The 12,666-nt window shown below is 31.7% G+C and overlaps 2 protein-coding genes and 1 pseudogene across 3 annotated transcripts; all 3 read right to left on the reverse strand.

Annotated features, from left to right (window-relative positions):
* Window positions 1-619: 619 nt before the first annotated feature.
* On the reverse strand, window positions 620-3,133 carry Uba2 (Ubiquitin-like activating enzyme 2). Its single transcript, XM_015935576.3, has 2 exons — window positions 2,345-3,133; window positions 620-2,243 (listed from the first exon to the last, which is right to left on the reverse strand). The coding sequence occupies exons 1-2, from the start codon at window positions 3,045-3,047 to the stop codon at window positions 973-975; spliced, it is 1,974 nt and encodes a 657-aa protein (XP_015791062.1). The 5' UTR covers window positions 3,048-3,133; the 3' UTR covers window positions 620-972.
* A 1,911-nt stretch (window positions 3,134-5,044) lies between these two features.
* LOC149093803 (uncharacterized) lies at window positions 5,045-8,213 on the reverse strand (annotated as a pseudogene).
* Window positions 8,214-10,345: 2,132 nt separating this feature from the next.
* LOC107367821 (uncharacterized) lies at window positions 10,346-12,594 on the reverse strand. 2 transcript variants are annotated; one of them, XM_015935569.3, is made up of 6 exons: window positions 12,300-12,594; window positions 11,963-12,022; window positions 11,778-11,887; window positions 11,393-11,693; window positions 11,108-11,325; window positions 10,346-10,966 (listed from the first exon to the last, which is right to left on the reverse strand). In XM_015935569.3, the coding sequence occupies exons 1-6, from the start codon at window positions 12,385-12,387 to the stop codon at window positions 10,568-10,570; spliced, it is 1,176 nt and encodes a 391-aa protein (XP_015791055.1). In that variant the 5' UTR covers window positions 12,388-12,594; the 3' UTR covers window positions 10,346-10,567. The 2 variants fall into 2 exon arrangements, with proteins under 2 accessions (XP_015791055.1, XP_015791054.1); XM_015935568.3 differs by having other exon boundaries at window positions 11,778-11,890.
* Between the last annotated feature and the right edge of the window lie 72 nt (window positions 12,595-12,666).

Here is a 12,666-nt window from a genome sequence, read left to right on the forward strand (position 1 = left end):
TCTGAATTGTCTACATCCGATACAGCATAAAAGTATTCAGAATAATAACATAATCATGTCTAATTTGCCGACTTTGAAACAGAAATTAATTATCATTGAAATTTTTTTACTTCTTTTGGTTGTGTTTTTTATCGCAGCGACAAGTACAACTTTGGTTGATAAATTTTTCGCTGGTTTATTGACATTAATTTCAATTTTAAATACACTTGCCATTTGCCTAGAAAATCGTTCATTGCTTAGGAACATTTGTATTGTTCGAATTTTTATTCTCATCTTTACTTTAGCATATTTTGCCGTTATCATCACTTCTTTGAATAAGCAAATGAATTCTGGAGTTTCCGATTTTAAAGATATTGGTGATGAGCTAATCAAAGCAGGATTTGTATGTGTTATGTTCATGGTTTGGATTGGTATGAGTAGTAAACTGGTAGCTAACATTCCAAGGACTCCAGTTCATAATATTCATAAGCCTGTAGGGACGGTAAATGATGTCATTGCAGAGTCCTAGTGATCTATCGTCCACTTTATAATGGAAAGGTTTATGATGACTAACCATTCCAGTATCATTCATGTGAGAGCAGTTCCAAGTAAAAACACTTATTAGTTATTTGGACTTAAATTATGTTGTCAAAAAAGATTAACAATTTATTTTATTAGTTTCTAATGTGACAGTGGGTATTTTAACAGAGACAAATAAAGATTGATTATCAATTTATGGAATTAGCAATATTTCTTATGCTTGTGTTGAAAAATGATCATTTATAGTGAGAGGAGTAAAGTGAGAAAAATGGAAATACTTAGTAACATTGTTCGTTACTGAATTAATTATACAAAATTGTAATTTTTGCTCTGTTATAAAGAAAAATTTTTTTCAAATGCGATGAAAAAGATACAATTTTTTGATAACGAAAAACTGTAAGGTTGCAAGAATCACACCAAAGCCAAAGAGATGGAGTTGAATATCGTTTCAGTTTAAATCTTCAATTTTTTTGAAACCCCGGGTACTTCCAGTATCTCTTCTGCATCAAAGTCCAATTTACGTTTCTCTTTTGAATTTGAATCAACAATAAAAACATCGGAATCGTCACCGTTGTCACAAATTATTTCAACGCCAGAATTGCCATTCTCTACTTCCATACAGTTGTTATCTTTATCATTTTCTTCATCTTTTTCTTCCGTGCCGTTTTTAGTTGATCCTTCGTTAATTATTTTCATAATATAAAAACGTTCTTCATTTTCGGATTTATCCACTTTTCCATCTAATAGGTTTATTATTAAAGAATGATTTTGTAATAAATCATAGACCCGAAGTCGTTGTTTATGATGTACTTGAGGATATTTGTTGAGATATTTCTTTTTAGATTCGGCCTTTTCAGATTCATCTGCATCTTCTGAACTCCAAATAATGATAGGTTGTCCTTCAATCTGTATATCTGGACATACAAAATTGAAGATCTTCATAATGATCTGTTCCACAAAATCATTCATTGTTGTCTCACTTAGATTACAGGTCAATTCGATTTCAGGTATACGACCAGTATTACAAACCAAACAGTTCGGGTTTGGTTCAAATAGATCATAGGATGAGATGAGATTACGAGCATTGAGACCAACTTTCCGAAGATAAATACATTTACAGGCTTCTTTACATTTTTGATCAATTTCTTTTTGGTCTGTAGCATCTTTCACTTCGTTTAACTTTCGTAGAAGATGGATGAGTTGAAGAGTTATAAGTCCACCGACAATAGAATTGGTTGATGATATTGCTGGTATAATGTTACCAGCCATAGATTTAACGTCGAATCTTGATTTCTTTTCTATACCAAAACAATGAGATCTGAGGTTAGCAACACTAGTGACAAAATCCAACGCTTCATCATCATCTTTATCCCAAACCAAGTATCCCTCGTCTCCGAGCCTCTTCTTTAAAATATTGATACTTTCACAAAACTTTTCATAACATTCGGACAATGACCATATACGCTGATCTTTCAAACTTTGGCCGTTGGCGGAGACATCACCATTAACAGCATTTACACTACTAGAAGGTTTGGGATTACTGTCATCTTTACTTAACATATCTACTGTCAATGGAGTGGGTCTTCTTCGATTTTCCCAAAGCTTACTCATTTTAAGTAGGTATTCTATATCTATTTTAAATAGTTTGTCAAATAATAATTTAGAGTCGTAATTATTGGAGTTGGCCCATTCACGTGTCGAGGGTTTCTTGTCCGAAGAGTCATCTAGAGATAAAAAGATAAGAAAAAAGATTATGAGATTATAATAAAAAATACTTGCCACAGAGATGCCAAGTTTCATGTTTAGTTGAAGTAGAAAACCATACCTGATTTGTTGGTCATACCCAGTTCAGGATCATTCATATCAGGACTTACGTCATTGTCAGCATCTTCTTCACCAAATAACTGAGCAAACAAATGTTTACCCCAAACGATACAGTGAATAGGAAGTGATGGAGTATTTCTGATAGTACAAGAAGCAAAAGTTTTTTGTTCTTGTCTAGGGCCATCACACTCATAACAAGCACTGACATCACGTTTGATAAGAGTCACTTGGCCCATGTAACCTTCTGATCCTGATTCAACTAGTGGAACATTAGCAGCCAGACACATCCTATTCACATGACTTCGAGCTGCTCGGTTGTCCAGAGCATTAATAACAACTTTAAAGGTTTTGAAAAAATCAACATCATACTCTGAGCTCATAATTGAGTTGTGAAGAGCAGTGATTTTTAAATTTGAATGAAAGGCAAAATTGGCTTGCGACACATTGGCAGCAACCAGAGATTTCGATTTACCAACGTGATTTTTGTTGAATAGAAACTGTCGATTGAGGTTTGAAATTTCTATAGTATCCAAATCAATCAGGGTCAAGTCGGTAAAGCCAAGAAGAACAACATTTTTTATGATCTCCACACCAATACCACCGCTACCAACAATCAAGATTTTACTTGTCTTTATGGAACTAACAAGTTTATCATCATTTAAAATAGATTGTAGTACACTGTAATAATCAGTGGAAGTAGACATAATTAATTAAATAACTAAAATTAAACCGCAGAAAACAAATAAAAGAACAAAAATTAAGCCGATTTTTCACAACCAGTCCGGCGGCAGACTTCTTCTGATTTGCAAAGCTCCATCTGTTGAGAGTGCAATAAACAAATATTAGGCTCCAATTTAAATGTTATTTTCTCGAATGTAATACAATGTATTAATATTTGTAGATTCATTTTTCAACTGTTTTAATAAATTCTGAATAAAATTTTAAATGAAACACAATTTTTAGTTTCCGAAAATTCTTGAATGAATTCATCTTTTTATTGGTATATCAATTTAACTAATAATTACATTTGTTGCTAAAAAGGCACAATTGTCACATTTTTCAACAGATTGAGCAAAATGACACAAGTGCTGCAACTAAAATTGGCAAAAACGGGCGAAAATCAATTTCTGTCAAATTTAGACTCTAATAGTTTGTGAGGGAATTAATACAGAGTGCTTTTGTGTGATTTGAAGATTTCTCAGATCAATAGTTCTCGAGAAAATCGCTTTCTAACTTGAAACTTCGATTGGCTTTTATACCATTGTGGAAGCAGATTTTTCAATGCAACTCATTTTGCTGATGTTAATTTCAATGATCAACCGTAAAATAAACTTATTTTGAAGAATAGGATTTTCCGTTTCTGTAAAACTTCGAATCTTTGATTGACATTTAAACTGACCTTTTTCAGCGACCGAAAGAGTTAGAGAGCTTAAACTTATAAACTGTCCATAAAAATTGATGGGTCACATTATGGAATGTATGATTTTTCCAACATATCAACTGTTCTCCTGATTTTTGGCCATTGGCCTTAAAACTTTGAATCGAAATATTTCGAGAATGATAGCACCTACAACCATTACTCTTTGCTCAAACATTAGATTTTATTGTAGTCTATAATATAATGGAATATTAAATTATTTGAGGTTCTACAAAAAAAGTCACAGCATTGTATTGTTATGTTACCAGATTTTAGTTTTGGTTGATAAAGTTATTTGGGTACTCAAACGCGAATCAAGTTTATTAGAAGCTAATCATTAATGGATGTATCATTTCATATTATATTATAGCCCATAATAAAATCTAAGGTTGTGTCGAAGAATGATGCTTGTAGGTGCTATCAGTCTCGAAATATTTAGGTACAAAGTTTTAAGGCCAATGGCCAAAATTAGGAGAACTGTGGATTAATTGAAAAAAATATTCAATCCATGATCTGATCCATCAATTTTTATGTTAAGTTTATAAGTTTCAGCTCTCTAACTATATCCGTTATTGAAAAAAGTCAGTTTAAATCGAAATCGAAAAATCGAAGTTGTACAGAAACGGAAAATTCTATTTCTTAAAATAAGTTCATTTTCTAGTTGATCATCAGGTTTAAACTCACCAAAATAAGTTTCACGAAAAAATCTGCTTCTGTAATGGTACAACAAGCTATCGAAGTTTTAACTTTTAATGCGATTTTCTCGAAAAAAATTGATCTGAGAAAGATTTAAATTGTACGAAAAGGCTCAGTTTTCATGTCTCTACAAACATATGAAGTCGAAACTCGAAAGAAATTCATTTTTACCCGTTTTTATCCAGTCGTTTTGCAGTACTTGTTTCAATTTGTGTCAATTTTTGCATAAATGTAACAATTGTGTCTTTTTAGCAACAAATGTAACTTATTAGTAAAATTATTGACTAAATGAAATTGTATTCCTTGTTTCATTGATAGTTTTGGCCAAGTTCAGACTACTATGGCTATTTTCACCCTCGCTGGACTTTCTGGCTTAGTTGGAGTCTTCTTTTCTCATGACTTTACTCTGTTCGTCTTGAGTACAGGTTCTATGGGCTTTGCATTTCCTAATTTTTTTACTTTGGTTTTAGGTAAACTAAACTTTTAGGTAAATTAATATTTGCATCATTAACAATTTAACTTTTATAATTGTTTATCATTGTAACCTCTGCCATTGAATTTGTTGGTCTTCGCAATCGTCTTCTTGTATCAACTGCTTTTGTCACATTGAATAACAAGTGCTCTTTGCAACAACTTTTTGTGGCTTTTTAGTACAGCAGCAAGTGCTTGTCTATGACAGAAAAGGTCCCAAAAACAAAGCACCCAAGTGTCGCTCCAGCCCAATAGATTGAGTGGACAAGTTTCAGGAAGAGGAACTCCAAGTGTCTCTGGTAAAAATAAGACTAAAAGACCCGAAACCGCTGAAGTAAGTTTAATAACTGTCGGCGGAATATATGATCCATATGAATGTAAACTTATCACGAAAGGAGCAATAAACGCTCCAAAGTTATTCAAACAAAGTCTAGTTGAAACGGCTCGACTTATCAGCATGATTCGCTTCCGTCCGTAACGATGAGCAAGATTCTTGAAAACCAGACAAGCGATTGCGTCGATAAATGCATTCAAGGATAGAACTAGAAAAGGATTTTTAAGTAACACTGCTGCATATAAATTGGTTCCAATGAATGAGATGCCATTGAGAATACTCAGGATTCCAGCGAACATGAAGTTTCGACAAAGTCTTGGATAGTTTAGAAACTCTTTTAAATGGAATGGAGCCGGTTTCCTTATTATTATGGAATCAAGAACATCTTCTGGAACTTGTTTACCATTAATCCAACTGATGTAAGGACTTTACTTCCCTTTTTAACCTTTCTCTTTGAATATAACCATCGAACTGACTCTGGAGTAAATCTGAACAGTTAAAAAGATCAATATTATTGTTTCGATTCAACGAGAAATCACTTACATTGAAATGATTGTACCGAAAACTGTACCGATGAGCTTCCAATTCGCAATGTAATAGGCAAAGGCTGACCAAAGAGCACTTGTTATTCAATGTGACAAAAGCAGTTGATACAAGAAGACGATTGCGAAGACCAACAAATTCAATGGCAGAGGTTACAATGATAAACAATTATAAAAGTTAAATTGTTAATGATGCAAATATTAATTTACCTAAAAGTTTAGTTTACCTAAAACCAAAGTAAAAAAATTAGGAAATGCAAAGCCCATAGAACCTGTACTCAAGACGAACAGAGTAAAGTCATGAGAAAAGAAGACTCCAACTAAGCCAGAAAGTCCAGCGAGGGTGAAAATAGCCATAGTAGTCTGAACTTGGCCAAAACTATCAATGAAACAAGGAATACAATTTCATTTAGTCAATAATTTTACTAATAAGTTACATTTGTTGCTAAAAAGACACAATTGTTACATTTATGCAAAAATTGACACAAATTGAAACAAGTACTGCAAAACGACTGGATAAAAACGGGTAAAAATGAATTTCTTTCGAGTTTCGACTTCATATGTTTGTAGAGACATGAAAACTGAGCCTTTTCGTACAATTTAAATCTTTCTCAGATCAATTTTTTTCGAGAAAATCGCATTAAAAGTTAAAACTTCGATAGCTTGTTGTACCATTACAGAAGCAGATTTTTTCGTGAAACTTATTTTGGTGAGTTTAAACCTGATGATCAACTAGAAAATGAACTTATTTTAAGAAATAGAATTTTCCGTTTCTGTACAACTTCGATTTTTCGATTTCGATTTAAACTGACTTTTTTCAATAACGGATATAGTTAGAGAGCTGAAACTTATAAACTTAACATAAAAATTGATGGATCAGATCATGGATTGAATATTTTTTTCAATTAATCCACAGTTCTCCTAATTTTGGCCATTGGCCTTAAAACTTTGTACCTAAATATTTCGAGACTGATAGCACCTACAAGCATCATTCTTCGACACAACCTTAGATTTTATTATGGGCTATAATATAATATGAAATGATACATCCATTAATGATTAGCTTCTAATAAACTTGATTCGCGTTTGAGTACCCAAATAACTTTATCAACCAAAACTAAAATCTGGTAACATAACAATACAATGCTGTGACTTTTTTTGTAGAACCTCAAATAATTTAATATTCCATTATATTATAGACTACAATAAAATCTAATGTTTGAGCAAAGAGTAATGGTTGTAGGTGCTATCATTCTCGAAATATTTCGATTCAAAGTTTTAAGGCCAATGGCCAAAAATCAGGAGAACAGTTGATATGTTGGAAAAATCATACATTCCATAATGTGACCCATCAATTTTTATGGACAGTTTATAAGTTTAAGCTCTCTAACTCTTTCGGTCGCTGAAAAAGGTCAGTTTAAATGTCAATCAAAGATTCGAAGTTTTACAGAAACGGAAAATCCTATTCTTCAAAATAAGTTTATTTTACGGTTGATCATTGAAATTAACATCAGCAAAATGAGTTGCATTGAAAAATCTGCTTCCACAATGGTATAAAAGCCAATCGAAGTTTCAAGTTAGAAAGCGATTTTCTCGAGAACTATTGATCTGAGAAATCTTCAAATCACACAAAAGCACTCTGTATTAATTTCCTCACAAACTATTAGAGTCTAAATTTGACAGAAATTGATTTTCGCCCGTTTTTGCCAATTTTAGTTGCAGCACTTGTGTCATTTTGCTCAATCTGTTCAAAAATGTGACAATTGTGCCTTTTTAGCAACAAATGTAATTATTAGTTAAATTGTTGATCAAATTAAATTGTATTTATTGTTTAATGGATAGTTTTGGACGAGTTCCGACTACAGTGGCTATCTTCACACTCGCTGCACTTTCTGGTTTAGTTGGAGTCAGCATAAATGGTGTAGCACTACCGTTGTCAATTAGTGTCAATTTGTGCATAAATGTGGCAATCTTGTCTTTTTAGTATCAACCATTTTTCTGGTTATTAATGTTCATAACCAATTGAATGTTGATCAAAACATTGGTTAGTGAATCTATGCGGTCTAACATCTTAATGTCAGATCAAGTATTGAAAATCGTACCTATTTTTCAAAATATTGATACCTGCACTCAACTCAATGGAATGTGACAGACATGATCACAAATCGCACCAAATCTCTGATTAATTCTTGAATTAATGTAGCTTAAAATAGCATTAAACATTCCAATACTTGCACCAAGTGCTGAGTTACCATAAATGCCTTTATAGCTTGAAATAGTTCTAACATGGCCTTGTAAGTGATACTGCTATTTGTTTCATTGGTTTTAACTGTTTAATCAACGATGAACAATCAAACGTAGCCAACCTCGTTCTGACCTGATTTGCTGCCATTATTTCCAGGTCATCCATTGTTACCCATAAATTAACTCGGTTATCATCAACGTTATTTGAAAAGTGATCAAAGATTGAGAGGAGGTGTGAAAATGAAAGGAGAGAATCAATGAAGAATCAAAAATAGAATAATCTGATTATAATGATTATGGAACGGTAGAAACGGTAAACATTGAGTAACAATTAATTCAATCGGAGTTCCTTGATCGAACACATTTAACTCACAATATAAACTGTCTATGATAAAATGTATCAACAATTACAATAGACCTTGTAGGCCTTATTAAACCATAAAATGTTACTCTGCTTCACACTTTCCACTCATCTTATAATCACTTTGCAATCCTGGTAAATTAGATGAATTGATGAGCTAATCACTTCATCTTCATCATAAATAGTTTGCTCTTCCTCTCATTCACTCATTATAAAAGTTAACTGCCTTCAGTTCAAGTCAGTTTTAAAAAACATAATTTTCCTCTGAAACATTTGTGCCTAGAAACACTCGTCCATTCAACATTTTCACCGTCCATTTTATCCGCTTAAATCGTTAATATTGACACTTATTGGATATAAATTCACCCTTAAATTAAACATTTCATATCTGTTCATTCATCACCTAATTCAACCTAATTCCCCTGAAAACTCGAGTCTACCGAAGGAGCTCCATTGTTTACTTCATTGCATCCAAGACATAAAAGTGAAACCAAGACCTAAATTGTGATCAACCCTCCAAGTGATGGATAAATTGAGAGTTTATGAACTAATCTTCACCGCATTCATGACCTTCAACCTAAGAATCGCCATCAATTTCAACAAAATCATAAAATCAATGCTGAATAAAGTTACCTGTTCAGTTGAATTAGAGCTTTAAACAAACAACACTTATCGAGTTAACCCTTTTAATATATTCATGCATATGGATTTTTCATTGCTGCTTTAACATTAATTTAATTTATTTAGTAAATTTTACAATTGAACACAATTTATCATGTAATTACAATCAAAACAAGTTGAAAGAATCAAATAAAACCTACAAAATTAATCAATGCAAACTGTTTGCTTGAATAATTTATTATTGAATAGCTTCTCCAAACATCCAACATTTATCAAGTTAATTGATACAAATAAACGAATCCATAATCAAAATGGGTTTTAAATGAAGGAGTTTAATTGTGCGAACCAGCTGAATAACACTTCATTGTTTTCATCGAGCAATGAAATTATCTTTCAATTTATTCAATCAAAATAACTTCAATTTTTAGTCGCGACTAAAGCTTGATTTTATTTTCGCAAATCAATCAGTTTAAAGCATTTAATAAGCATAGCCAAGTTTGATCAAGATTCTTACTCTTGATTACGACTTTAATTATTACAGAAGCCGGTGAAATAAAATTAAAACGCAAATCAATTTCTGTGAATTTATTTTTAAACTCAACTTTGCTACAAAACTCTCCCATTTAAAACTATCTAACCATCATAATAACAATGATATTATTGAACAAAAAACTCGAAATACACATGTAGTAAACAGAATGATTTTCAATCAACTTGATTATTGTGATATTCAACTCTATCATTTGGTTTAAATAAATCTGATTTTCGTTGATATCAACGAGGATTTGACGTATTTCGAATAGGAAATGCTAATATGCTAATAGATAATGTTAAAATAGATTTACGTAAATAGTAATCATTTGTTTAACCTTCAATGAGATGCTCGATTAATGAATTCCCAATATGATTGATACTTAAATAAGATACAATTTATTAATAGCTGAAAATAGATTACAATTTCAATTGTTTTTTAGTAAACCTTTGAATTTACTATTGAATTCCATAGAAGGTAAAAGAAATCATTCTGAGGATTTCACTGCATTTAATCGAGCGAACATCCAGAAATATAATTCAGCCTCTCTTTCACTCAAGATTTAACAGATTGTAAGTGTTGGACAGTCACTCCAGCTTGCTATTTATAAAACTATTGTATAAAATTCGTCATTTTCCTGGCTTATCCAGGTATTCAGTAACCACTGCTTTCAATTAGCTTTCTTGAGTCCACCGGTAATGACAAATTTTAAAGCTTGACAAAAATAAGTTCAATAATTAACTTGAGTACATTCATAAAAGCAGATTAAAAAATTAAGAACAAATTCACTTTAAAATGTTTAATGGTGATGAGTGCCTTGAGTATACAAGAATGAGATAGTTTTTGTTATTAATATACATATTGTAATGAAATTGTTTGGGTATTTGAGCACAGAAATGGAAAAAACTACAATTATATAAAATAAGCTAGTAAAAGATCCAAGTAATCAGAATTGACTGTTTAACAAATGATCTTTTCGAAGCCAGAGTCTGTGCTTTTCTGTTATTCAGTCTTCGCTAGAGATCAAGAAAGTAGAAAGTTTAAAAAAATCTTTAAGAAAGCAATGTTTCATGAAATCAAAACCTTGACTAATTTTTCCACATTTATTTGATAACTGAGGCCAATCTGATTGAATTTCATGGTAATTCTCTTTAAAGTAAAACTTGATTGATCGTCCATATAGTTTATTATAGTCTTGAACATAATTAGCAGCCGCCTGAGTGACTCTTGGACATCCACGAACAGCAAATAACACTAAATTGGGTAGAATGCGAACCAATTGCTCGATATGCTCATCCTCCAGTCTCCTGTTGTCGCACAGTGCAAGATGTTTAAGGTTTGGATATTTCATAAACAATCTTTTCAATTCGTCCCAGAAGAAAATATCAGTATAATCTTGATCGTACTGTGTATATAAAGATAAGTTAATTAATACAGATGAATCTAGTTTTGTAATAATGAAAATCTCTTATTGTATTTGATTTGTAAAGAAATTTTGAGAATTCTTCACAAATGAGAAAAACATTTCAAATCAAACAATACTTACAAATGATAAAACTAAATCTTGCAGAGACTTGTGTTTCAATGATTCATCCACAAAAAGGCGATTAGAGTCCAATTTAATATGAGCGCTTTGTAAATTCGGACATGAATCCATGAACTGGAAACCATAATAAATGTCTGTACCATCATAAGAAGATAAGGACAATTCAACTATTCTAAGTCTTCCTAATATGGGACCATCGTAATAGTAATCTGGCGAGCCTAAGGATAGAAGATGAATGCTGATTATCAAAAATTTGTGCAAAATATAAAAGTGTTTTAAGATCACCTTCATTATTATGAATGTATAATCTTTCAAGATTTGGAAAACAATGTGCATCTTCCCTGAATCTATCCAGATTATAACTGACAAGGTGCAATTGTTTAAAGGTGACACCTTTCTCTTTTATGCATGGCTCAATGTCATCGTTTGATACCATTTCGAGTCCATCACAATTTTGGATAATCGATTCATCTCCTTCATAATAGCAGCAATGAGCAATCAATCCTTTCAAAGATTTCATCTTTTTGATCAATGTAACGATAGTTTCATGTTTCATTTTTGCAAGGAATCCAGAAAAGTCGACAACCTAAGGTAATAAGACAGCAAATAACATAAAAAAATGATTAGTCAGCAAGTAATAGACAAACAAACAAAAAATCATTTAACAAACAATTAAATTTGGAAATAATGTGCTCAAACAAGTTGCATCAAGCGGTTCCTCTGTTTGATAATAAACATAATCCAACGTATAATTTGGAGCGCTTTCACCATTCCACCGATCTTCTGAACAAATAAGTTAAATGAGGGAATTCATTCATAATGATAATAAGTATCGTTAAAAAATTAGATTCTTACCAAACAAATATTTAACTTTTCTAGTTCGCTCCGCAATTAAATGGCTCCATTTGCTGCATACTAAAATACAACAATTTCATTAAATTTCTTTGATTTTCTTTGGTTTACTAGATGATTGTGTGATTGTCTTCATTATTAAGACAAAATAATTAAACGTTCAACGCGAATATCATGCTGTAACAGTCAAATGACAATATTTATCATGTTGTTATTATCTATATTATGATACTATAGCTCTGAAATGTATCGATATAGCTGAATGGATTTTAACTTTCAGAGTCTTATCAGAGTCTCTGGTTCAGAGGTGTAATTTAATTTTGGTTTAAAACAAACTTACCTGAATAGCAGTTTACTAAATCATCCAATTCATTTATTAAACCAAAAATGATGAGCAAACATTCGTCTGGAAGTTGATTTATAAACATTGTAAAATAGACTAATGCTTAAGCCTAACTTATATAGACTTTATTAGCAGTTATCCACGCATAAACTTGATTGAGAAAAATTAAATTACATTAGTAATACAACATATTAACAGTAATGACACTTGTTTAAATAATAGCTAAAGTTATTAACAGATTTAGAGGGGAAGAGCCAGACAATTAGATAATAACAATAAGAATAGAATCTGGAAAAACTGTAAAGTTGAGATTTAAAAGCTGTTAGTTCTCCCGGTTTACATTCAGGAGGCGCTGATAGCACAT

This window comes from Tetranychus urticae, chromosome 2 (assembly GCF_039701765.1).
Source record: "Tetranychus urticae isolate SD_2017Ah chromosome 2, NJAU_TeUrti_SD_1.0, whole genome shotgun sequence".
Taxonomy (NCBI): Eukaryota; Metazoa; Arthropoda; class Arachnida; order Trombidiformes; family Tetranychidae; genus Tetranychus; species Tetranychus urticae.

Bases quoted from the DNA above. Each gene is read 5' to 3' on its own strand.
- Uba2 (XM_015935576.3), bottom strand. From the start codon at position 3,047: ATGTCTACTTCCACTGATTATTACAGTGTACTACAATCTATTTTAAAT. The intron at 2,244-2,344 runs GTATGGTTTTCT...TTTTATCTCTAG, and splicing joins GGGTATGACCAACAAATCAG to ATGACTCTTCGGACAAGAAA.
- LOC107367821 (XM_015935568.3), bottom strand. From the start codon at position 12,387: ATGTTTATAAATCAACTTCCAGACGAATGTTTGCTCATCATTTTTGGT. The intron at 11,891-11,962 runs GTAAGAATCTAA...TTATTTGTTCAG, and splicing joins AAAAGTTAAATATTTGTTTG to AAGATCGGTGGAATGGTGAA. The intron at 11,326-11,392 runs GTGATCTTAAAA...TTCTATCCTTAG, and splicing joins ATACATTCATAATAATGAAG to GCTCGCCAGATTACTATTAC.